Genomic DNA, 27,854 nt, shown 5'->3' on the forward strand with positions numbered 1-27,854 from the left:
AGTTAACAATAGTAAAATCATATTCAGTAATTCCATAAAGGCAACAATAAGCAGAACATTAAAAAGAACAATAAATGCTTCTATAAATCGGAGTGGTTTGGCTGTGTGCAATACAGTTGGAACAAAGGGGGAACAGTACATCGTCATTGCATAACACAGCATCACGTGATTATCACGGCCGCTCCAATTTTTATGCCGCGACGAAATGAATATTTGATTGGTTTCTATTAAATTAATTTAAGATACACCTAATGGTAAAAATTAAAAAGCATATTCTTACTGAATTTCAAATTATATATATTTTACTTTACCAATACACAAACATTATATTTAAATTTAAATAGGGTTTTTGTTACAAGCACCCACTGGGTTCGTTTTATAGTAGGAAGTAGGTACCAGTGGTTAAAATACAGTGAAGAATAAAAACAAAGCTTAGAATATAAAAATTGTTGATACTATGAATACAAAACATTACATATCTAAATTAGGTTAGTGTTCATCTTTTACTATGTATTTGACCACAATCATATTCCCAACTTTTTCTATGTAGCTTAAAACCGAAAATTTGTTTTCTGAAAATCTGTGCTCCTAAATTTATTACATTATGCCTTCTCTTAGCGCTCACTTATTTGTCAATTTTTAATTGCTTATTTATAAACTTACGCAAATTTTTACTTACATTAGCAACAGTGTCCATCGTCTTTGTTATCAAATGCGAAGGAGACTCAATACTAGTTATTTTCGATTTCATTTCAAAGTTAACATCTATTTTCAAAGGAGCAGGAGATACACTATAAAGAAATCAGGAAGCAAAATTAATAAAACTGTTACAATACACTATAAACGAGCAAATTCATTCACTGACTTAAATGTACCAAGAAACTTAATGTTCATCGTCGAAGGAACAAAAGCATGCATTGGATCCTATAATTTAAAGTATATGCTTAAGATTATAGAAATGAAGTACAACCAAAACAGATATAGACATGTTCATAGTACAAAGAAGATTCTCTTATTTCTGTTGGGTTGATTCATTAATCCGTGCTTTTTTTTTTTTTTTTTTTTTTAGACGTGTGGAACATACCAAGTTGTAATTGCGTTAGCAGTAACGTAAAACACTATTTGTTGCTTGACTAGAGCTAATCGATTTTTGTTTTTTCTGGGATCTGATGTATGGACTGTAAGACTGTACAGAAAAATCTCTGACATGTTCTCCTGCATGAGGTTAACCAGATTCTAGTCCTACAGAGGGATCAAGACAAATTTTTGCAATACATGGGGAGGAAGCTATTGCTGAAAGAACTACTAGAAATTGAAAAGTTCTGAAATGGAAATTTTGATCTTAGCGATGCCCGAAATTCTAGTCGACCACCCGATTTTGACGAGGACCGTTTGAAGATACGATCCACCGTAATTCACGTCAAAGCAACCGGAAATTAGCCACAGAGATAGGCAGTGGACACGTAATTGTTAAACGACACTTTCAACGTATGGAAAAGGTTCAAAAACTGGGTTCGTGGGTGCCGCATTCACTGTGCACACAAGAACCAGCGTGATGCCATATAACCGTTGCCATTCCATAGCTTCAATGGGATGTTCTTCCTTAGCCGGCGTATTCTCTAGATGTGGCTCCTACAGAATACTATATTTTATTGGTTCCCGTAGCACATTCTTCGAAAACTATGAGCAGCTGAAAAATTTCACGGCTGACTTCTATGCATCCAAGCCATCAAGTTTCTTTTCTGTAAAGGCATTCAACAACTGCCTGAGCGTTGGAAACAGATTGTAAATAATGCGGGAGAATACTAGTTTTCCAATGCATGATTAATGCAATCCTCAAACAAGAAATATATCTATCGGTTCCAAACGGTACCAACTAATGAATCAACCCAACAGAAAATATCACAGCAATTAGTTTTAAATTCTAACACTGCTACTTGGAACAACGTGTAGTTAAAGTAAATTAAAAATTAGTACTAATGAAACAAATTACTACAAAATATGAATGTAACTTTAGAGAATTTTAACGTAATATCGTACAGATTTAAAGAATGTTGCCAAGACGAAAAATTATACATTATTCAGCGACACATTTCGATACGACAGAAATGTACTGAGATGTCAGTAGTCGTGCACAGGTATCGTGTGTGTAATGAGATATTCATGATCGGCTCGACAGACTGGATGTCCCCTTCCACGTTGTCCTACAGGTATTAAACATATTTGTGATTTGGGTAATTTGATGAACCATGAAAGGTGGATGGATAGGTACTTTATAGTCTTGGAAGATTATCATTATCCAGAGGAAAATGTGGAACATGTTTGGGTGTACCTAGTATGCCAAGGATAGTGATACCGAACAAGGGTAATATATTCGTGAGCTGTAGCGCCCTGCGGAGATTTCGAACTCATACATTCATCCACAGAACTAAAAGTACATGACTCATTAGACCTGTGGGTTATTTCTAGTCTTCTATAGTCTAATTCGTATAATGTTCAACGTGAATCGTCGACGATGATGCCGGGACTATCTCCTAAAATAGCCCGTATATATGAGTATACAGTCTATGATTATACGAGAGGTGTTTTCGAGTTGACCATGTGACCATGTTGTCTTGAGCAGCGAGTTACTTTACCATGCTGTGCCTGAGCATCTGTATCACTTCATAAATGCGATGTTCCAGGCATATACAACCTTGAACCACCTTCTGCAGTTTTGCCAATGGTTTGTCACTTGCCTCCTCTGATACTAATCTTGGTCAGCTGCATATGTTCCCAGTGCTCTTGGGATACTTTCACTACTGGTGACCTTGAACATCCCACTAGTGCACCCATTTTCGTGATCAACGCATCACACTTTGGGGATCTCACGACCAGAACTTTGGACTGTGGGGAAAAGTTTAGTTATGTTTGATAAAGCCATATACAAGAACTGATATTTCAAATTTGCAGTGATTTAATAAATGAACCGCATTTTTGCTAGCTTGCTGGAGCCTTCTTTCTTTCGAGCAACGATAGGGAAGAAAAAAAAAATCAAATTCGACATTTCAATGGATGAAAATTTCATGGTTCCTACATGTCGAAAATGTGATTTTTGAGCGTATAAGACTCTTCGATCCAATGTATGTACACTAAGGCTGTGAGATATTTCAAATACAAATCGATCGATATTTTTAAATAAGATACAGATATCGAAAAATTTTATTGATATATCGATCAAGTCTCAATATTTTATCGATAGAGAATTTCGATATCCAAATACGGTTACCCCACAACTTTACCTAACTTTTATCAAAACTGAAGACAGTCTTTTAGCCTACACGACATAATCGAGGGACGTAAAACTGAAAATTTCATTTCATTTCACTTTCAAAACTGAAGAGGTTTACCCATCACATGCGAACTACTACTACTACTGACACTAGGATCGTAACTATGTACTACCACGGTGCACGCTACCTAATCACCCTAGGCAACAACGAAAGTGAGGTGACAACAAGGTGAATCCCCATTCAGAGGGGCACTCATAAATTAGTGATAGGTCAATTATACTGACAATATATTTGCACTTATTTTACGAAATATCATTATTTGAAACTACATTTATGACTAAAGTCAATCGAAGAGAAATACGAAGATTCATTTGTCACTTTTTTTCTTTGATGTTCTAATTCTCCTCCCAAGCTAATAAAACCAGATACCAGACTAAATATACATTGATTCAAAACAGAATGTATGGCAACATTACCAACTAAATATAATATAGCCTACTGCATATAAAATCATATTTTAGAACTTTTTAAAGATTTTCTAATCTTCAGAAATGACGAAAAATAACTATTTATCAAGATTTAATTAACAGTTTATATTGTCTATATAAAAATACTTACTCGGTGTACTTTATATTCGAAATATCCTTGGATGATTCAGATGTGTCTCTCTGAGGACGATATCTGGGTGCAATAGTTGTAGGCAAATAAAATCGAACGGCTGATTCTTCGGGTGGTAATTCAGTATAATAGCCTATTTTGATTGTAGCTTCTTTCCCAGCAGGTATATTACCAACACGAGCCTAATAAGAAAATTAAAAATATCAATAAATGTTTATATTCATTACAATGGTTACTCATACGTACACGACGGTCGTTTCAAAAGTTGCACACAACGCATGCGCAACCGTTTGAGTGGTGTCAAAGTTCTTGATTGCTTGAAGATGCGTCCAGTGATAATGATGCGGGTAATTATGCTCCTGTGAAAGTTTAAATACGATGAATACTGTGCGAAGTGCAAAAGAATTGTGAAAAATGGAATTTTGTGTGATTCCTATGACGGATGGCTGCATTATAAGTGTGTTAAAATAGAAAATGAACGTAGAATTGATGAAGATTTAGAGTAGTTCTGTCCTACATGTAAACAACATGGCGGCCAAATTAACATGAATTCGTCTGATGATTATTCCGATAACTTGCTAGAAATCAAGCATTATATAGGAAGATATGAGGCTATTGAAATCAAAAATCTTAGATTTCATAAAACGAGTGAAGGTATTAGAATCAAATGTTGATAGAAACAAAACTTCATACTACGAATGAACAAGGGTATGTTACAATAGACATGGGCCGAGACGATCAACCTAAGCCAGTACTAGCTAGCCCAGTCGAGGGTGCGAATAAATTCAGTGTATTAGCGTATTTTGAACGTGAAGCTCTGAACAACACAAAATCAGTGAATATTAGCAACGAACCTGTAGATGGTTTGAGAACAATGAACAAAAAGGGAAATTTCATAAACGCGAAGAGTAGTACAGGGATGAATATGATTAGTGCAAGGACAACTTCTGACAACTGTAATGCTTACATGAGAATTTCTCATGCTTTGTAAGCTAATGAAGCAGGCAAATAAATGAAATGAAATGAAATGTGCTCATATACGCTGACAGTCATGGTAGGGGACTGGCTGAAAAAATGAACCAAAATTTAACACGATATCGTAGTAGAAGGATTTGTTAAGCCTGGAGTTAAAAGCATGGATATTTTATCCTGTGTTAATAGTCAAACTGTAAACAAGGAAGGTAACTATATTGTGATATTAAGTGGAGCTAACGATGTGACTTAAAATATGATGAGGGAAGTGAAGTCGTAAAGAGAATTAAGTGTACGCTTTATGAATTAAACCATTGTAAGGTAATTGTAACCAACATTCTATACACGTATGATCTTACTGAAGAGTCGTGTGTGAACAAAATAATTCAAAATTGTAATGTAAAATTAAAGAATTTGTGTAACCGCTTCCAAAATGTCGAAATTCTGGATGTAAATAAATTAAGTAGGGAGATTTACACGAAACATGGCATGCATTTCAACCAACGAGGGGAAAAAAATGAGCAACATGATGTGAAAAAATTGATAGGGATATCTTTATGACAAATCTAAATTTAAGGTAGCAATAAAAATGCCATGGTTAGTTCAGGGAAACTGAATACACCCGACTCCATGAATAGACTGAATACTATGTGGGGCAGGATACGCCAACAGGTTACAACGTTAGCTACTATTTTTTTGTAGGGATAAAACATTACACGGTGGTGTAGCCATTTATGTAAAACATGACACAGGTATTGGATACTCTGTACTTGACTTTACTTGTTTTTGCGTAGAACAACATTTTGAAGTAGCTGGTGTGTTACTTAAACAAAACAGAGTAATACTTGTTTCACTGCATTGGAAGCGGAATTCAGATTTTTTTTTTTTTTTTTTTTTTTTTTTGCAAAAGGAGGGAGAAGAATTGTAGGCATGATCACAAGCATTTGTTATTTTTTCCACTCAAAAATATTTTTGCTTTTAAAATTTATATTTTGTAAGATATTATTCCGATATACAACATACATTTTTTTTTTGTTTGAAAATTTTAAGAAGAAAAGATATAATTCAAATAATAAAGTGCTTTTTCGTCTTTTTCATTACTAAAATGAATATTTTTAAATTCTAAAATTTAAAAAAAAGAGCGAGAGACGAATTGGAGAGAGAGAGAGAGACTTTTTTTGCATAAATTTTGAAATAATAATAATAATAATAATAATAATAATAATAATAATAATAATAATAATAATAATAATAATAATAATAATAATAATAATAATAATAATAATAATTATTATTATTATTATTATTATTATTATTATTATTATTATTATTATTATTATTATTATTATTATTATTATTATTATTATTATTATAGAAAGTCAGTCTCTCTCTCTCTCTCTCTCTCTCTCTGATTCTATATTTAAATGAATGTTGTCCAGAACAGATTAAGAGTTATACCACATACGGAAGTAAACATTCAGAAACAGTTCCTAATTGTTACACGTCACATCTTACATCTCAGCGAGATAGACTAATCACATTGTATAATACTGCTAATATTACAGGGTTATCTAGCGATAAACAGAGATTTAAAATGGCTAAATACAGAAAACATATTAAAGCAGCAAAAATTACTGCAAACGAGAATGGGATAAATAATTCAAAAAACAAGTGTGCAGTAGCTTGGTCTATAATCAAAAAGAAAATCGGAAAATGTAATATTAAAGACCCCTTACCAATATCCGCCAATGAATTCAATGAACATTTTGTAAATAACATAAGGAAATTAACTGATAAGTCAAAAACTTTCTTCTGGAAAAATCAAATCTTTGACTAGTAGTTTATTAGCTCAGCAAGACCTAAATAACGTTAACACGAATTTTGAGTGGACTAGAATAAATACCAGAACAGTTTTACTAATTGTTAATAAATTAAAATATTCAAATAATGAAGGTTTTTATGGGTTTTCTAATAATTTGTTTCGAAAAATAATTGATGTTATAACTGATCCTTTGGTTTACTTATTTAACTGGATACTTTTAGATGGAATCTTTCCTGACTGCCTTAAGTGACAGTTACAGTACCTATACACAAGAAAAATGATAAAAGTGATCCTAATAACTACCGTCCTATATCATTAGTCCCAATTATTTCAAAAGGTTTTGAACAATGTATTAAAAGCCAATTATCAACGTACTTTATCAAAATAAAATATTCCACAGTTTGCAATTTGGATTCAGATCTGGCCTTTCCACGATTAAGGCCGTCCAAAACTTAGTATCACACATATTAGATAGATTTGAAAATAATTTAAATACGTGTGCAACATTGATAGATCTAAGTAAAGCATTCGATACGGTGTCACATCATATATTGGTTGAAAAATTGTATTATGGTATTCGGGGAGCTGAGTTATCATTAATTAAGTCCTATCTTAGTAACAGACATCAATCTGTCCGTATTATTAATGAAAGATCAAAATTTTTGAATGTAACAGCAGGGATACCTCAGGAAAGTGTGTTAGGACCTTTACTTTTTCTTATCTATATAAATAATTCTTATCTATATAAATTTACAAAGTTTTCTACTTTGTAAATATGTATTATATGCTGACGACACAACTCTTCTAAGTACGGATAAGAATTTAGTGAGTGTTAAAACTAAAAGCAATAAAATGCTTGAAATGCCATCTATATGGTTAAAGCACAAACTTTATATAAATGAATGTAAAACAGACTATATATTTTTCTGTTAGTAATCATATGACTGAGGTAGATATGCACCATTTCGTAAAACTACTGGGAATCATCTAGATCCGAAATTAAACTGGAGTGAACATACTGATAATTTATCCAGGAAATTATCTAGAGTGCTATTTTTACTACGAAAACTGAAAACAACAGTTACAGAAACAATGCTTCTTGCAGTATATTATGCCTTTTTTCATTCTCATCTACAGTATGGCATACTATTGCGGGGTAACTCACCTGGTGCCCAGAGTGTCTTTAAATGGCAGAAGAAAGCCATAAGAGCAATAAAAGGTTTAACTGATAGTGTATCGTGTAGACAATATTTTAAGGATTAACAAATTATGACAGTTCCCTCTCTATATATTTATATTTGTCTTATGTATGTTAAAGAAAATGACGACAGTTTAGCTTTCCTTAACAACATCCATTCATATAATACTAGACATAAAGATGACTTACATACTCCATATATTAGGCTAAGTATACGGGTATGAAACTATACAATACATCGCCAGTTCATATACGAATGATGTGTGATAAGGATTTCAAAAAACATTGTAAAATCTTTTCTTGTAAATAATTCTATTTATAGTATCGACGAATTTCAAGAAAAGTATAAATTGTAACTTTTTTCTTTCTTTGTACATATTTGTTTATATGCTGACACTGTCTATTGCAACAAATGTTTAATTCTATTCTATTCTCTTTTATGTCAGTTGTGTTTCAGAGTTTGAGCTTGACCGTTGGTTTATGTTTGCGTGTTCGCCTGACTGTGCTGCGAGAAATTCCGTGTTAAAATGAAGGGTGAACCCGACTCAGGTCAGATTACACATAGTGACCAGCGTTCCTAAATCAAAATCGAAACTACGTGGAAACAATACACTGAAATTTACAATGCTTTGCGCGAAGCTTGTGGAAATAAGTTAGTTGACGTTGCACTGTATCATGGTGGTCAGCTCGTTTCCGTGAAGGTCGTGTAAGCACTGCGGACAACCCAAGAAGTGGAAAACCATCAACTGCAAGAGATTAAACCACAGATTATTGTGAATGGGATTTTGAGAGAGGATCAACGAAAAACATGTGAGGAAATTGCATTTGAGGCCAGAATGTCTGTCACTCCAGTTTACAGAATCATTACTGAAAAGTTAAAAATCGCTGCCAGATCCGCATGATCTGAGTGAAGAGCAGAAAACATATCGCAAAAGAATCGAAAAAGAATTGCTTCAACGCTACCGAACGGAAGGAGATCATTTTCTACGAAGTATTGCTGCAATTGATGAAACCTGGATACAAGATTGAAGGATCCACTACGTGGAAAACGCTTCGATACAATTCATGAAGATTGAAGTGAGGTGACCCGAGTGATTGGACAGCTCAACAATGAATGTGCCCTGTCCGGAATACATAACGTTGGGAAGCTATCATAAGCAAGAATGGACATTATATTGAAGGCCTGTAACGATATTTTCTACAATAAATTATTTACTTCTATAATCTTATAGTTGCATAACTTTTGAAATGACCCTCGTATTTCATCTAAGTTGTCTTAACATATTATCTTCTACATTCCTAATGACATTTAGAATGATAATGTTAGCAATAATCACAACTATACAAGAATGGTGTCCAGTGTTGATGCATTCAATATTTTAGGTCCTGCATCCATAATGAATTTAGTACAAGTGGTGACATTCATATTCTTTTAATCAATAGGCCCCCCATATGAACCAAACTTCTTGCCTTTTTGTCCAATACTACTACTACTTAAAAAAAGAAAGAGAAGTAACACTAGTAGAATTCCTATTTTCCCCAGCATTTCTACGTGAAATTTTCAAAATTGAGAACTGAAGTAGTCGCAGACGTTTGTAATGTGATAATGTTCCCAGCTGAGAAAAATTGGTGGAGGAAATAAAACTAATGAAACGGGTGTGTCGGTAAGAGTAAAGGAGAGAAGGAATAATACGTACATGAAAAAAAAAAAGCTTACGCATGTACATACATATTGTACCTATATAAAATTCTATTACATTTACAAAAAGGAGCTCTTCCAAGAAGGTCCAATTTTCCCGTTTGCGTCGCGTGCACACAATTTGGTGTGGGAAGAGGTTGTGACCTAAGACCTGCACATATAAAAATTGGTGGCCATAACTCAGCGGGAACATGGCCAAAAATGGGTTAAAAATACAATGGAAATACCCATAAGGCGCGTATGTTTTTGAACTATTTCTTGTATATCGTCGAAAAAAAAAAAAGGGGGGGGGGAAAGCATTCCGTTCAGGTTTTATGAAATGAGATTACATATTGAGCTATACAAGCACTGAGTTTCATCACACTCTAGCCTGCGGAACAAAGAAACAAATCGGGGCAAAGTCAAAAGACACACCATCTCCGATGCTCAGACTGGTTTGATATGAGGCAAACCTCTTGCAAGAGAATGCCGTAACCGTGTGTCGTATATCTGCTGAGTGGCACTGCTATAGATGAAATAAGTAGAATTGAATGGTAGTTAGGATTTCGCACATTGTGCAACATGTCTAAAAAGAAAAACCAGGGATGTTCGCAGAAAAAAAAAAAACATTATTGCAATAGCGTAACATGTGGTATTGAAAGGTACAAAATGATTGATGTGTTATTTGAGCTGAACTACAAGGTTTCCCTTACTCCCAGTACCGCTCAGGCAGTTGAGATTATTATCTACGATGCAATGTGTTATACATGAGTTTGCAAAAGGTTCAATTGTCAATGTCATCATCTTCTGACCGGAATGGTTCATCGCCAAAGGCTTTAGATTCGTCTTTTTGTGAATAAAATAAATCATCTTGCGGAACAGGGAAGCACATTGGGTCAAATAGTTAAAAACGGATAGTTGTGAACAGCGCCGTAACTCCACATATTTCCAGGGGAGACAGGGGAGCAAGAGAACATTTGGGCCCCCTGCCTTTGCGCCCCTAGCCCTGAACCTGCGTAGCTTTTGGACCCCCTAGCCTTTGACTAGTAGCGTAGCCAGGATTTTTGTTTGGGGGGGCTTAGTGTTGGGGCATAATATTATATATATATATATATATATATATATATATATATATATATATATATATATATATATATATATGCATGCGTTTGTCGAACCAGAATATTTAGTTTTAATAATAATAAAAATAATAATATAATACTTAATCTTTCTCGGAAGTGCCGGCTTCTTTAGATATTTCTTTATTGTTTCACGATTACTGTTTCTGGACGTTTTCTTCACCAAAATTAGTGCCACTATTGTCCTTTTTTTCTCTCTCGTTCTAGTCACTTTTCTACAGCGTTTTTCGTGTTTTTCTCAGAATTAATACCTTGTTTCGATATTTCCCGTTGCTTTGGGAGGGGGGTTCTTTGATTGCACATTTTCCTCGCCGAAATTAACACAATTGTCTCTCTTCCACTTTAACTGCTATTGTAAAAAGTTTTCCGACATTTTTCAATTGCAAAGTAAGCTCTTATTTCGACACTCAACACGTCTAACTCCAGAAAACCTTCTGAACTGCTCTAATTGATCAAACAGTTCGCTGTGACAGTCACACGGGAATAATTTAAGAAAACTAAATTAGCTACTGAGCATTTATCGAAATCTATTGATCGCCGCTTTCTTGTACTTAATCCTATTGGGAACGACGATGAATGATTCAAAATAGACGATGACAGGTCATGTGTTTTGTTATTTTTATCGAGTTAATGGTTTCTTGGGTTTCAACATGTCCATTCCCTCTTAATCCTTCAACTAAAGTATTATTATTATTATTATTATTATTATTATTATTCAGAATTTCCTTTTATGATCAGAAAGGAAATGATTCTTTTCAGTATTGCCTGGCTCAGTCTGGAAACGCTTTGAGTCAAAGAAGACACGTGAAAACTGAGGTCATTGCTATGTGAAACAGTAGAAAAATAACTTCAAGGTCACCATATCCATATATAGGCCTTCACTCTTTCCTTTCTTCCCTTTGAACAGCAGGGATCCCTGGAAATCTCGATTTCCATATTCCCCAAAATGTAAACATTTTTAAAGAATAAAGACGACGTTGGAGAACACTAGTGCCATATTTTGTTTCCAAATAGAGTACATGAAAGACAATTGCTATTTCTTCTGAGAAATAATTACGAATATCGAAGTACCAAAGTACTTTGTTGGAACCCTTTGGGGGGGGGGAACCCCTTCCTCACACCATTGCCTTGTACCCTTCTAGCCTTTGGTCCCCCTCACCTTGGATTCCTCTAGCCTTTTGGCCCTCAAGCCTTTGAGTTGTAGAATTGTTTCCGCAATGATAGTGGGTTTGACGTTAAGATGCCTCCGACGAAAGGAAAAAAGAATGCAATTGACAACAAGATAAGCTACGTAGAGCAGAGATGTGACCGAAGTGAGATACATCGTTGAGCTGATAAATGGACGACTGAAAAGCGTCTACAAACTTTTCAGTCAGGTCTGGGACATTAAAGCCTTAGATCGCATGATGGCTGGTGCTTCACTCAGACGATCCAATGATTGTTGCCAAAATAGAATCCAAGCTCTCTGACATCAATGTGCTACAAACACTTATTGAAGAACTTTGCTTAATTCGGAAAGACGCGAGCGTTTGAGACCCTCGATGCCAATACACTGGATGTGGGCTTTCCTGCACTTTCCACTGAAAACTAAGAATATTTCAATGGGATTATACGTTGTGGGCAATGCACCACTATATTGGGCAGGGCATATTTCACCTGATGGGATTTTTATTATAAGGTTCGCAGAAACAAATGCCCCGATAAATTGGTAATCACGGTTTGCATTGATTCAAACATCTTACCTTGTTCGTGGACATATCCACTCAAGGCACAATAATCGGTTAAAGTACTGCAGTTTCGTTTTATAGAATCTTGTTCGGGAAGGGGATGATTGCATTATAGAATGTTTTTGTCAATGTGCAAATGGAGTACGGATAGTTGAATGTTGTGCCATATCATCCTCATTATTTGGTACTTAGGAATGGGCAAAGCAATTGCACTACGTCCTAAGACATCTGCATTCTTGGATGACATCTGCATTCTTTATTTTATTCACAAAAATATAAATCTAGGTTTTTGGGCGATGACGATGAACCATTCCGGTCAGAGGATGATGACACTGACAATTGAACCTTTTTGCATACTTATGTATAACACATTGTATCGTACATAATAATCATCTTAACTGCCTGAGCAGTACTGGGAGTAAGGGAAACCTTGAAGTTCGGCTCAGGTAACACATCAATCATTTTGTACCTTTCAATACCACGTGTTACGATAGTGTAATGAAGTTTTTTTTTTTTTTCCCTGTGAATATCTCTGTTTTTCTTTTTAGACATGTTGCACAATGTGCGAAATCCTAACTACCATTCAATTCCACTTATTTCATCTATAGCAATGCCACTCAGCGGAAATACGACACACTGTTACGGCATTCTCTTGCGAGAGGTTTGCCTCATATCAAGCCAGTCTGAGCATCGGAGATGGTGTGTCCTCTGACTTTGACCCGATTTGTTTTCCTGTTCCGCAGGCTCGAGTGTGATGAAACTCGTAGTGCTTATGGAGCTTAATGTGTAATCTTACTTCCATAAAACCTGAACGGAGCGCTCCCCCCTCTTTTTGGCGATATACAAGAAATATGTGAAAACCATGCGCGCTTTGTGGGCATTTCCATTGTATTGTTAGCCCATTTTTGGCCATGTTCCCGCTGAGCTATGGTCACCAATTTTTATATGTACAGGTCTTAGGCCACAACCTCTTCCCACACGAAATTGTATGCGCGCGACGCAGACGGGAAAACTGGGCACTTTTGGAAGAGCTCCTTTATATACGTGTACAATACTATATACGTATACAGAAATATTCACTGGTCATATTATCGTGCAGACGTGTGTTTTGTATGCTCCGAGTGAGATGTGAGAAGTGGTGGAAAAAGTGCACGCACCATATCGGAACTAGTACCGTTCGACGCAGGAAAGTGCGACGAAAGTTTTTTTTTTTAAATGTATAAAATCGGTTTAATGGTTTCCGAGATAATTGCAAAAAAAAAAAAAAACTGTGCAAAAACCTTCTATTTAAAAGCATAATGGAAAAGAAGAGAATGGAAATTTCTTAATTTTCTAAAAAGTAATTTCTGCTGACTTGCATCCGGTGTGAGCGAACTAGGAAAAGATCCTGGCTACAACCTTCAAGAAAAATTTTACATGCTTTTCAAACTTAGACTATCTTGAAGATTCAATAATATTGCCTTTCAATACCCACTGGAAGATTTGTCGTATTATTAAAAAAAAAAAAAAAAATAATAATAAAAAAAAATACAAATACGTAAAAAGTTTTTTTTGACCAATTTTAGGACCCAATAGCTCTCAGACCTGAAGGACCAGGAGATTGATTTTTTAGAAGTGGGTCCTCAACTCCCTCACTTTTTTTTAAAGGTGTTTCCCTCTGTCCCCACGGTTTAGAAAAGTTCGACCAAGGGTGGGGTCGAGTTTGACCTGGTTTGGCCTTTGACCTCATTTTTGGAAGAATATCGTTAGCCCTTCCCCGCAACAATTATTATATTTTTCGTTTGGAATAATTAAAATTTGGATAAATTTCCCCCCAACCGGATCTTATCCCTCTCAATCCCCCCGTTAGGTTTGGGTGTGTCGATCACGTGGACGAATTTTCATCAAAATCGGACCATAAACAAAAATTTGCCCATCGGGCTTTTGGTAACTATTAAAAACTTGTAATTTACTTGTATTTTAGTGTGAGATAACGTGACAAGGCACAAAATCATGCAAACGCCACCAAGTATTGCTAAAAGCACGCCCATTAGAGATCTTCCACCGGTAAATCCATCGGTGAGGGCACAAAGGGTAGAGGACATCGAAATGAGTAAGAGAGAAAAGGAAGAAACATCACCCCAAGATAAAACCTCGAAAAAAACAATGGATGAAGAAACTTCAGACTTTTGAGGCCATGGAACAATATGACAAAGAAATGGTTTTTCTTGAATTACTTGACTGGCAGAAGATAGGAAGAGTACACCTATAACTGAAAAAAAAAAAAAAAAAAAAAAAAAGTAGTATTATGGGTTAAAGTTAAGTCAATTCCTACAGGAAATACTGAGCAACTTGAAACTATTCTTGAAAGATCGCAGATCAAAAACCAAGAAATTTTGCAAAAGAAACCTCAGTTGGAGATGGATATGATGCAAGGGAAAAGAGGTCCGAAGGAAGATGATCAAAGAATAATAGAAAGGCAGATGGAAGACATCAAGAGACTAGAAACGGAAGTAGAAAACTTTAATGAGGATAAACTAGATCTGAATCTAGAGATAATCAAATTAGGCATATGGGAGAAGAAATAATTAAACCGACAGAAGACAAAAATGAGCTTAAAAAGGAAGTATAAGAAGAGGCAAAGGCGCAAAGGAAACTACAAGATGAATATAGGCAGTTGGAAAAAAATACGATAAGAGTAAAGAGGTACTAATTCAAATCCAACAATTGTTAGAAGGAACAGAAATTGCGAAAGAAAGTGAAGGGTATTATTGAGAGAGAAAATTAGAGAACTCCAAACGAAGAAAGAGAGCCAAAAAGAAAAGGTGATACAAGAGATTCATACACAAGGGAGGAAGATCGAGAAAATCACAATGGAGAAAAGGATACAGAAGATAAGACATCATGGACGGATGTTGTAAGAAGAAGAAAACAGACTGAGGAAAAAGTTAAGATCCAGACCAAATCAAGGTGAAACATCGAAGCAAACCGTAGGAAGGCTCACAGAAGTGATCGACCCGCGGAAGGGATATAGTAGTTTTAGAAACAGCTACGAAAGACGATATCAGGAAGATAGTGGCCCAAGAAGAAATATCAAAAGGAACTTTAACTGCGACGAAACACGAAAAAGAAATCCATTAATGATAATCTATGATGTTCCATCAGACTAAGGACGAAGAGTTATTACAAGCTTTTATAGAACAAAACTTTGAAGATAAAGAAATCGTCGAGGGAAAAATATAAATATTATATATATATATATATATATATATATATATATATATATATATAGAGAGAGAGAGAGAGAGAGAGAGAGAGAGAGAGAGAGCAGACAAAAAGCAACAAAGATGATGCTACTTGGTAATTGAAATCGAACCAAGAATAAGGAAAATACCACTAGAAAAAGAAAAAAATATTGACTATGAAGTGCACCGAATTAAAGACTTTTTAGCTGTCCCGCTATGTTATATGTGTCAAGAATTTGACCATGTAACTGAACACTGCGACAACAAGAAGAAAGTACGGTGTAGATATTGTGGTTCGTTACGACATAAAAGTGAAGAATGCAGGAACAAAGGAAAAAAAAAATGTGTGCCACGCAAAATAAGGCATAAAATCTGCCAGAGCCCACAAACAAAAGAATGTATTTCTTATAGGGTTGCACGCGAAAGGATAACTTCTAAGATCAATTATGGAGAGTAAGTTAACAAAAATTAGAAACAAGAAAAAAAGCCCAAATAAAAACGAACGAACGAAAGGTTGAAAATCTTCCTTGAAAGGAAAAGAAAAGAATTATCATGAAAAGACACATGGGAACACCAACACAGAATGTACGTAAAAGACAATTAGATTATATTGAAGAGAAAAAAGTACAAACCGAAATAAAGACAGGAAGGAAAAACTTAGAAAATAGCTTAAGAGGAAAAGGAGAATTGGCTACACTACTGGAAAACAGAAAAAAAAGAATAATAAAAAAGTCTTTAGAGGAAAATTATAAGTGTATGGAAAAGACCCCTAATCTATATGAATGTTTCGCCAATGGTGAGGAAAAATACCTTTTTCCAATACAAGAAGAACAAGAATATCAAATTCAAGATTCGCAAATAACAAGTACGACACAAAATTACGAAGAAAAATCAGAGAAACAAAATAATAATAATAATAATAATAATAATAATAATAATAATAATAATAATAATAATAATATATAGGAAGACAACAGACAATTATATAAAAATATAAATTATAGTCATAAATTGCCAAAACCAGTATAAAAACTTATATTAATGACAGCACTGAGAAAAATAGTAAGAGATCTCCACGTCAATGGAAGAACAATAACTTATGCAACACTACAAGAAGCGGACAGGATAGAATTAAGAATATGATCTTCCGACAAATGGTTTTGAATTACTCGACCTTGTTGGTGAAATTTTCGAGTCTTTCGACAATAGTTATAAACAGTAAGAGCACATGGCCGAAATACTATGACCCTATGAAAACTGATACGGATACTTATGTGTATACGACATATGAATGGTAGTCAGCCAAATTTGAAAATAATGCGCACTGAAATAAGGTAGCGACATTGGAACTAAGGAGATTAACCGAAATCTATGAAATTGACATAGTGGCAATACAAGAACCGTACCTACTAGAAGGAAAATTAACATTTCCAGTTGGAACTAGGATTATATATGGTAGCGACGAACCGAAGTTCTGAATAAAGGAATTTAAATACTTAAGTTGACAGCACAGCAACAACTGGACAGTGGTGGTTGAAATTATATGGGAAAAATAATAAATTCTGGCTAATTAATGCATACTTCCAATATAGTTTGGAAACACAGGGATTTATAGAGAAAATTCAGCAATCTGGCAAAAAAATAATATCATAATCCTAGCCGATACCAATGCTAAATCAACATTATGAGGATCCCCAGAAACGGACAATACAGGAGAAATTGTAAAAGACTTCATTATGCAAAATGGGCTTCAAATTTTAAATATTGGAAATAAGTCAACCTTTGTAGGGAACAGAGGTACATCACATATTGACATAACATGTGGAACACAAGAATTAGCTAATACAATTCAAAATTGGCAATTAGGAGATAAACTCACACTAAGTGACCATGAAACAATCTAGTTTGAAATACAGATAAATAGGAAGAAAAAGGAACAAGAAACATAACATTATCAAAACAAATTGGACTACCTTTAAAAATAAGTTAAATTTACCTCAAACAGACGAAAATGGAAATTTAACACAAACAATAGATAAAATCGAAAAGGCAAAAAAAAAAAAAAAAAAAAAAAAAAAGCAATTAAAGAAGCCACTCCTGTAAATAAAGAAAAATTAGTTTAGGAGGACTTTTGGAATCCGAAATTACAAAGACTAAAAAGGATAGCCATATCTATGAGGTAAAGTTACCAGGCAACCTTTCATTCAACACTAAAGGAAAGAAGACTATATTTTTGTTTCACATTTCTGTATTTTTCTAAAGAACTCTTGAAAGCTAAACAGAAAAGCTGGGATTTATATATATATATATATATATATATATATATATATATATATATATATATATATATATATATATATATATATAAAAAAACTATATAATATATATATATATATTATATAGTTTTTTTTTTAAATAAACAATTTTTTCCCCAAAGACGAACAAGATACTAATACAGTATGAAATACAGAGCTGAGGAACAGGACAGGTGAAGTGTATATAGGAACCGTACCAGAAACAGATAAAGTAACAAACGATGGAATAGAGCAGATTATAGGAAAACTGAAAAATAAAAAAGCGCCCGGAATAGAGGGCCTTAAAAATGAACTCTACAAAAAATTAGATCCCCTATTTAGCAAAACTCTTTATCTGGCTTTTAAAAGAACAAAAATTCACAGACTCTTGGAAAATATCGAGATTAAGCATATTGTCCAAAGGATCGGAGAGATTTGTCTGAAGTTGGTTCCTACAGACCTATTTGCTTGTTGAAAAATATATCAAAAATCTTTCAAAGAAATATATTAAATAGGATCTAAAAATACAGAAATATGAGTGAAGATAACTTGCGGTTTGGGTTTAGAGCGGGCAACTCAACAGAATATACGATTAATTATTTAGTAGATAGCATTAAAGAAAGAAGATATGAAAAAATGTGTTAGCATTATTAATAGTTATTGAAGGAGCATCTGACAACCTATGGTTACCTTCGTTATTAGAAAACAAAGAAATTGGAATTACCCGAATACCTTACAATATAGTAAGAAGTTATTTAGAAAACAGAAAAATTATTATCCCCAACGAAGAAGGCGACTTAGAGATATTAGCAGAAAGAGGATACCCACAGGAATCAATCTTAAGATCCACTTTATGCGATATAGAAATACAGCCCTGTTTAGAGAAATTAACATGCAAGAGGCAGACAAATTAGTAGCCTTCGCAGATGATATGACAACAACTAGTGCAAATAGTCGTCGAGAACTAGAGGAGGAAACAAGAAAAATAACGGATTCATTAGAAAACTGGAGTAGAGAAAGCAAATTAAGAATTTCATCTAAAAGCAAAAATACTTAATTTTCGGAGCAAAACCACAACGAAATCCTATTATCAAATTAAGTGGTATTGGCATAAAAAGAGAACAATATATTAAATATCTTGGGCTAATGTTAGACGATAAATTAAATTTTGGTGAACATCTTTAGTACATACTTAATAGAGGAAATAATATTGCAAACAAATTAATCACAATAGCTAGAAACAAATATAAGTTGCCATTTAAAATAATAAAGCTATATCAAAAAAACATTCTATCGGCAGCAATGGCATATGCATCGGGTGTGTGGATAGAAAGGACACTGAGCAATAGAACTTTCAAAAATCAAATTAATACACTTCAAAGAAACTTACTGATTAGGATGAGTGGTGCTTTCAACAAAATTCCATAGTGCACTTTGTATAATTTTAGGGATGAAACCCATGAATTACGTGATACTACAACGGGCAGCCAACTACTGGCTAAGGAAAGGAAATACAAGGAAGATAAGAGATACATTCAATAAAGATTTAAGGGATGAAAATGAAGTCAATAGTAATATAATAAAGATGCGGAATAATAATTGGCAAAAATATAATGGTGCACAGAGTACATAGAATATTTTCTAATGCAGAAAACAGATTGGAGATAAAACATTTAATCTCAATATTTGGACTGATTCACTATTTATCGGGTCACGGACCTTATGATTAATACTTCTATAAAATAAAGTCAATTGTGAATGCGGGGAAACGTACTCCCAAGCACCACAATATGTGGTGCCCGTTATTGGAACAAATCTTGATTATAAGAGTACAATTACGTAGAAAAAAACTTTAGAAGGAATTCTAGGAGATAAAGAGGATTGTAAGAAACTAAAAAAAACTCACTAATTAATATTCTGAATTAAGAAGACAAACTTTTAAAGGAAGAAATTAAGTGTTGAATGTAAAAGTGTAAATGGAAGAACGAACGTGTAGTCCTCAGACCGGAGAAATTACTCCAGGAACGAGATGCACCGGAACACCGTGACGCTCGCCAAGGACAGGAATGAATGGTTGCAGCCCAGCCTATGGGACTGGACTGAACTTTAATTCCTGTGCAAAAAGAGTGCGATGCGTGAATGCTTTTCTTTTTGGGTGTCGGGTCGACTGGTGGAAGGGAAGAAATTATGTAGTAAATAGTTTTAGTAATGTAGCGTAGGGCAAGGGAAAGAAATGATAGAATATATATATAGGAGAAAATATTAGTGGTAACAACAAACTTAGGAATAGTTAGATGGTACAAAAGAGACTCTGCGCCATGAGAGAAATTAATGCACGAATTAGTAGGGGTCCTTGGTAGGATTGTTCCAGTGTCGAGTGAATGAAGGGTTGGCTATGATGAAATGGGATACAACGGACCGGGGTCCACACTAAGTGCTTCAGGTGGGTCCGGGACCCTAACCATCACGACCGCCATAGAACACTCAAGGAACAAACCCTTGTAAAATTACAGGATGCTGCATGGAATAAGTGGAGTGTTAGTGATTTAAATCATATAGATAAAAACCAAGTGGATGAAATGAAATATGGAACAGAAATAATACGCAGGAGAAAAACGAAGTGCTAGTAAGTGACAGTTTTAGTAAATAAGTGTTAGGGTTAGTGACTACAGGTGTAAATAACCAAGTGTAGGAAGCGATTAGTGAATGAGGTGAAACAACAAATAGAAAAACACATGAGAAAAAAAAAAAAACTAATAGTCATACAGAGTGGAAAACGAAGAAAGAAGATGACCGTAGGTAAATCCACAAACACACACAATAAAATATAAAAAAAACACATAATACAACATAGTACATAGTAACACCCTAAAACTAGAGTTAAGACATCGTTAAGTTTTAGTTGTTTTCCCTTTCGTTTGTTTGGTTTCCTGTTTTGTTTTTGTTTGTCAATCCCTTGTGTGTGATTCTCCGTCACCTTCCCTTCCTTTTCCTCCCCCCCCCCCTCTTCATTTACTTAATAAAGGACACGAAAAAATAACATTTGCAATGATGATACCTCGCCGGGTTTGAATACTCAAGGCACCGACTGAGAGTTACGCGGCTACTATACGTACTGTGTACAAACACTTTCCACTTACTTTTTTCCGAAAAGCCCTACGCTTCAATCTACAGTTAGGATTAAGTCAACCAAGTGAGGAAATTCTTTTCCAATTGTAATTTTTATTTAGAGTCAAAGTATTAGTTCTCCTGTGTACAATTGTCAGGATATTCCCTTCTAAGATAGGAAGCTACGATTTTTTTAAAAACAAGACTACACACATTTTCCTTGTATTAGATTTCCATACTAGGCTATGCATAAATGTCGGAATTCTTGTAGAATGGCTATGTTCGTGCGTCTGTCTCCCGACAGGTATCAAAACAAAAATAACGAGAGATATCGAGAATTTTGGGGGATCGATTCAGTGTCCCAAGAATAGGTCCCATCTCCTTCACTAACCATCTATTCAAATCAGAAATACTTGAAGATAACTATTTCTGGTTTCAACGTTTGACGCCACAGAACGAAAACGGTAACAGATAGCGAGAAGTTTTTTTCTGCAAACTATTCAGCGTTATAAGATATCACGACTATCCGCGACACTACAAAACCGGAAATTGTTCACATTTACTATTACTTGCGGTTTCAATAATTATTTTCATATACAGGGTGTTAATGAACTATACCGACAAACTGTAAGAGGTGATTTCTCACATTAAAATAAGAGAAAAAGTTCATATGGACCTATGGCGAAAAGTGCATAGTTTCAGAGTTAGGGCTGTCCAAACTTGCGAAAAAGCTAAGTTTCAATAGGCTCTATTTCGAATTCAAGAAACTGTAGATAGTGGTTCTTATCAGCGTAAAGGACGCCACGTATGCACAATCCAAAACTGCGTATTTCATCAATTGTCAATGGGTGTAGAGGGTATTCCCTACAGGGTGTAATTCTCAGATATGTTTTCAATAGTTTTCAGACATATCCTGATTTCAAGAAGGTTTAAAATAAGCAGGAGGTAAACCTAGACAACAAGTGACATCCAATGCTTTAGAGGGAAGACAAGAGTGTTAGGAACCGGCAGCTCAATGTTTCTTTGTGTTCGGAATAACGTGTGATGATATGTAGTTTTCACGGTATATTTTACGTTTTCTTCACTTATAAGCGAGAATGAAAACATCGCAGCATTCGTTTTCCCGAGTACGAGAGACCGTGATGCTGACGATCCTTAACATTTCCGACATCGCGCCAAAGAATTCCGTGTTCATTGCCATCACGACTTATCTTTTGCCTACTTTGGACCAATCAAACTCAGAGCATCTCAAAATTCGGTTGATGGCATGTCTGGGAATTTCACCTTGCAGGAAATACTCTGTACATGTATTGAACATTAATGAAATATGCGTTTTTGAATTGCGTATGCGTGACTTCCTTTACGTTGATAAGGACCACCATCCACAGCCTCTCAAATTCGAAATAAGACCTCTTGAAATTTGGCTTTTTCGCGATTTTATACAGCCCTAGCTCAAACTATGCACTTTTCACCACAAGTCCATATGAACTTTTTCTCTTATTTTGATGTAAGGAATCACCTCTTAAAGTTTGTCGGTATTGTTCAAAACACCCTATATAATAGCAAAACCTGTAAAAGATATCACGAAGCTGTTTTTTTTTTTTTTCCTTATACTTTGTCGGTAATTTGTTATACAATTTTATATAATTCATATCAACAGTTTCGCTAAAAATTTGTATAGTTCTGGATATTTGCTAATGCACAGATCCTTGTGTTCGATTACATACATAATTGTGCGATATTATATATAACTAGATAATGACAATAATTTATATATTTTTAAGAACATTTTTACATGAGGATCGTTTAGACATTAAAAATTATTCTAATATTTTTTTTCTATATTCGGAATGTACTAGCATTTATTCTTGAATTCCCCCAAAATATAACACCATAGTTTTACTATTGAAAAAACTTTACTATAGTATAAGGACATGACACCTTCCTTGCACTAACTTCTTGCAGTAAGTTTCATATCCTACGATCACCCTATATTCAATCCGGAAGTGATTCAAATTAACCTTTTCCGGTTTCAATGTTTACCTCCATAGAATGAAAACAGCGGCAGATAATGAGAAGTGTTGCTTGCAAGAACTATTCAGCTCCTTAAGACAACATATGATTATCTGCAACAGTACAAAAATTTGAAGTGGTTCCAATTTAGTATTTTTTCCAGTTTCAATATTTTGGTTTTCATAGAGCAAAAATAGTACAAGATACCAAGAAGCCCTTTTCTGCAATTTGATCAACGTCTCAAAAGTAGGCATCATCTGTTAACCCCATTCAAACTGGAAGTTGTTCAAATCAGCCATTTTCGATTTCAACGTTTATCGCCATAAAATGAAAACTAACAGACAATAATATGCTTTAAAAAAAGGTTGCAACTTCTCAAAACATATCATGACTATTCGCAACACACTACGGGAACTGAAAGTGGATCAAAATATACTATTACTTCCTATTTCAATACTGATTTATATAGAACAAAAACGGAAGACTGTATAAAGAAGAGTTTCTTGTCAATCGATTCGGCATCCCAAGAAAAGGTTTCATCCCCTCTGTTAACCCTCTATTTAAATCAGAAGTGGTAGAAATAAACAGTTTCTGGTTTCAACCTTGGTCGCCACAGAATAAAAACGGTAAGAGAAAGCAAGCAGCTGTTTTTTTTTCAATCAATTCAGCGTCTTAAGGGAACATATCACCATCACCCACAAAAGTTTACCAATTCCAGAAGTGGTTGAAATTTTCTAGTACTTCCGATTTCAATACTCATTTTCACAGGGAAAACACGGAAAGAAATATTGTGAAGTGGTTTCTTGACATACATACCGTCACATGAGTTTTGTCTACTTTTATCTATCCTTTCAAACCGGAAAAAGTGAAAGATTTACAATTTCCTGTTAACACTAATCGCACAATAGATGAAACTCAGACAGCAACAAGCATTTTTTTTTTTTTTTTTTTTTTTTGTATCAAATACCAGAAGAACATGTTTCACCTGCAATTTTATTCCTCTATTACAATTGAAAATGACAGATATGAATTAGCACTTCTGGTTTCAATATTAATGTCCAAAGAGTAAGAGTAAGCAATTATTGGGTGCGCGAACAAGGTTTATTTGCATTCATAATTCAAATCAATCGAGAGAAGTTCCGAGAAAATTAAAACGCAAAAGGACACCAGCACACTAAAAAATATAGGAAACGATAAACAAATATCCTAGCATAAAGTAGAAGATAAAATGACTACTCAGACCACATACACATAGGAAAAGGGGATGTTAGTTAAAATTGACAGGTTAATCTTTTTTACGGGGGCTGCTCTGAGAAAGGTGTATGCGGGGTTCGACACTGATTAGTAGTCACAAAACTGTGCACAAGGAAATAAAAGACTATGAAGAAATACTGTGACAAAATAACACAAAGGTAAAGCGAATCAAATAGCAATAAAACCAAAAATCTAAAGTAAAACTAGTAATAAGGTAAGGAATACGAGTAAAGATTTCAATTCACAAAACAAATTAAATCGCATGCAAAACTTGGATATGCTATAAAAACCTCAAAAGTCGAGAGATAAAATGTGGATCAATGCCAATGTGGGCTGTCACGTCGAGTAGGATCTCATAACGCAGTCGAAGCAGAGCAATCAACAAGAATGCATCACAGAAGATACAATTCGGAGCTAAAATCCCATGCAGAACACACGGATGTGAGAGACAGCTACGACCAATCTTCACTCGAGTTAAAAGTATTTCTTCCCAACGAGATGGTCGCGAACTAAAGAGCCAAACTACTACAGTAGGTTTAATGGCCTGTAATTTATAGTCACGCGCTACGCCCAATCCAACTGTTCTTGTTGCAAAAGACAAGAATTGAACGGGGATGTTAGGAATTCACTACTATGAAGAGTTTTGCTAAAAATCCGCCTGCTCATTATCAGAAATACTCACATGGCTGGGGATCCACAGAAAGGAACCAACAGCAGACACAGTGGCATATCAACAGAATACGTTAAACTAGAGACTACTTGGTAAACGTTAGTGTGTAAACATTAGTAAGGTTGGTAAGAGCACTTTTGCAGTCACACAGGATCAGAATACGAGCAACAGTATGGATCATAGCGTAATCTAAGGCTTGAAGAGTACCATGCAGCTCAGCACTAAAGATGGACGTGAAAGAACAGAGGCGGTACCCATAGCGAGCATGGCCAACGACAAATTCACAGTCAACAAAACCATCTTGTTTCGAGCCATCCGTATAAAAATTCGACACAGTAGTGTAATACAGAGCGAAAATGTTTGTTGGTATTGGTGTTCAGTACTGGTATACTTACTAGAACACGTTAACTGAAATAATATATAGCTAAGAAAATCTAAAAGGAAAGAAGGCCGACTCACCAGTAGCTAATTCATCCACAAGGTCTAATGGACGAATCCCAAACGGTATGGAAACAGGACGTATCGCATACCGACGGAAGTGCGAGCCTCAAAAACAAGAGTAAACAGGAAGTGCTTTAAGATGTGCAAAATAACAGAGGATCAAAAACTCTGCGATGTTTAACAAAGGTTCATATGCGTCAACAAAGTAGTTAGGTATAAGGCTAATTCGGAAAACATCTATAGCCAAACTAACACCAAAGAAATGGACCGTATCCAGCTGACGTAAAACACACGACCTGGCAGATAAGTAAATAACACAACCATAATAGAGTTTAGAACGCGTAAGACTGCGGTAAGATCCGCACTCCAGGAATGACGAGATAAAACTCAACAGGTATAGCACTCTGAGGCAACTATATTTCAAATTATGTCGAACTTGAAACCAAGTAATGTTGGCATCAAATTGCAAGCCCACAAAGCGAACACTCAAAAAATTATTGAAGTGTTCCTCTAAAAATAAATGTCAGAATTGGTAACCTAGGAACGCAAACGACAAAAATTAAAACATTTAGTTTTGTCGAAAGAAAAACAGAACCCAGTCTTAGTTACTTTGGTGCAAAAAACAATTCAGAGTAAGCAAGAGTTGTCGGGTAGATGTATAAAGGTAATGGGAAAGATAATAAATGATAAAGATCATCCACACAAAGGAAACAATGAACAGGAGTAGTAATGTAAGACCTTACACTATTCACGGCCACAGCAAACAAGGCCACTCAAAATACTACCTCAAGGGACATCATTTTCTTGATGCAAACTATCAGAAAGGGTAGAGCCAACTCATACTCGGGTGCCTAAAAACTGTTCCAAAAACAGGGCCACACAGTCCCTAAGAATAAAGCTGTTGCAAGACTCTTAGGCGCCAGGTAGTATCGTAAGAGTATTCCAAATCGAAAAAGATACTCACTAAGTGTTTCCAATAACAAAGAGCATCACGAATGAGTTTCTAGATGGACAAAATGATGAGTAGTCGAACTAAATTAAAGGATTTCTGTAATTCCAGAATTTTTAGAGTTCCAAGCTTTGAACTCTCCCCTGGACTCTTGGTCACGGATGTTAAAAACAGGAAGAAAAAGAACAAACATCAAGGAATAAAAAGGAAAGGATTACCAAAGAAGAGCTGTGTGCAAACACATTGTCTAGTGCGTTAGCGATCTCCAGATGAGGTTGATACAAACTAAAATATGACGAAGTCAATTTGTGCGCCTATCCTGTTCCTTGTTGGAAGGTTGCCAACTCATGTTATTTTTATTGTTACGCCAATCTTGTGAAAATTTTGTAATTACTGTCTTCCATACGTCATTCAACCATCCCTTGTCTAAATTTAACTTTTTTTTTAAATGAATAAATAAACTTTCAAAAAAAAAAAAGCCCTTCTACTTCATATCTAGCTCCGAAATTTTTTTTATGATATGTTCTACCCTGTGTTGAGTTTCTTTTAAATGTTTGGATAAACCCGACGACGGATTTTCCGCTTTTGAATCTGGGTTTTCCTCTACTCAGACTTTTCTTTTCGTTTTGCCTATTTAACTCTGTTGGCAACTGCATTTTATTTCGTAAATACCCAATTTTTCGTTGGGATCCGTAATAACTCTTATATTGGGTGATGTTCTTTTCTAAAGTTTAGGGGGTTTTAAGGCTGTACACAATATTTAATGCAGTTGTCAATTTGGGAAAAATGGGCAATCCAATCCACTTTTTATTCTTTATGTCGGTTTCAGGTTTATCGGAACTTAAATTTCTTCCGATTATTTAATAATGAAGTTGGGTACCCATTCAAACTACCAAGTTTCATCAGGTATTCAATCTTGTCTGTAAATCTGTTTTTAAGAAAGTGAGACGTACGACACACAGAAAGAAATTCTTCCAAACGTTTGCTTTGGTACCTGCTGAATGTACAGATTTATAATGGATGTACTGTGTACGTGCTGTTGGCTTGCGCTGGACACTGGTGATGAATTTGTTATGCCTTCTAATATTAAGATTCAGGTACGTAAAACTACCATCTTTTTCTTTCTCAACAATCAATCTCAAATTCTAGTGAATATTATTTTAATAAATAATCCAGTTGTGAATCGTCCTTGTACAAGAAAAGTACATCGTCAACATATATATATATAGTATAGAACTATACCAAGTTTCCGTTCTTTCAAAATTCTACTTTCAACCATATGAAGTACTAGATTAACTAACAATGGTATGGTGATAGGGGCTTTATACGAATGGTGGCTATTTCTTATTAGAATCTATACACAATACAGTTTTCGTACAGCCTTAAACCCCCCCAAAAACTTTAGAAAAGAACATCACTCTATATAAGAATTATTATGGATCCCAACGAAAAATTGGGTATTTACGAAATAAAAT

The 27,854-nt window shown here is 34.9% G+C and overlaps 1 protein-coding gene across 5 annotated transcripts in view; it reads right to left on the minus strand.

The window, feature by feature from the left end:
- Positions 1-27,854, minus strand: part of LOC145666399 (von Willebrand factor A domain-containing protein 5A-like) — a 186,453-nt gene that overhangs the window by 147,766 nt on the left and 10,833 nt on the right. For all 5 annotated transcript variants that reach the window (XM_081733605.1, XM_081733604.1, XM_081733602.1 and 2 more), the window contains exons 3-4: positions 3,891-4,072; positions 680-791 (exon numbers count right to left, since the gene is read on the minus strand). In XM_081733605.1, coding sequence (XP_081589731.1) covers positions 680-791; positions 3,891-4,072 — 294 coding nt within the window. The remainder of the gene's footprint in view (positions 1-679; positions 792-3,890; positions 4,073-27,854) is intronic.

Source organism: Thermobia domestica, chromosome 12 (assembly GCF_964235325.1).
Source record: "Thermobia domestica chromosome 12, izTheDome1.hap1.1, whole genome shotgun sequence".
Lineage (NCBI taxonomy): Eukaryota > Metazoa > Arthropoda > Insecta > Zygentoma > Lepismatidae > Thermobia > Thermobia domestica.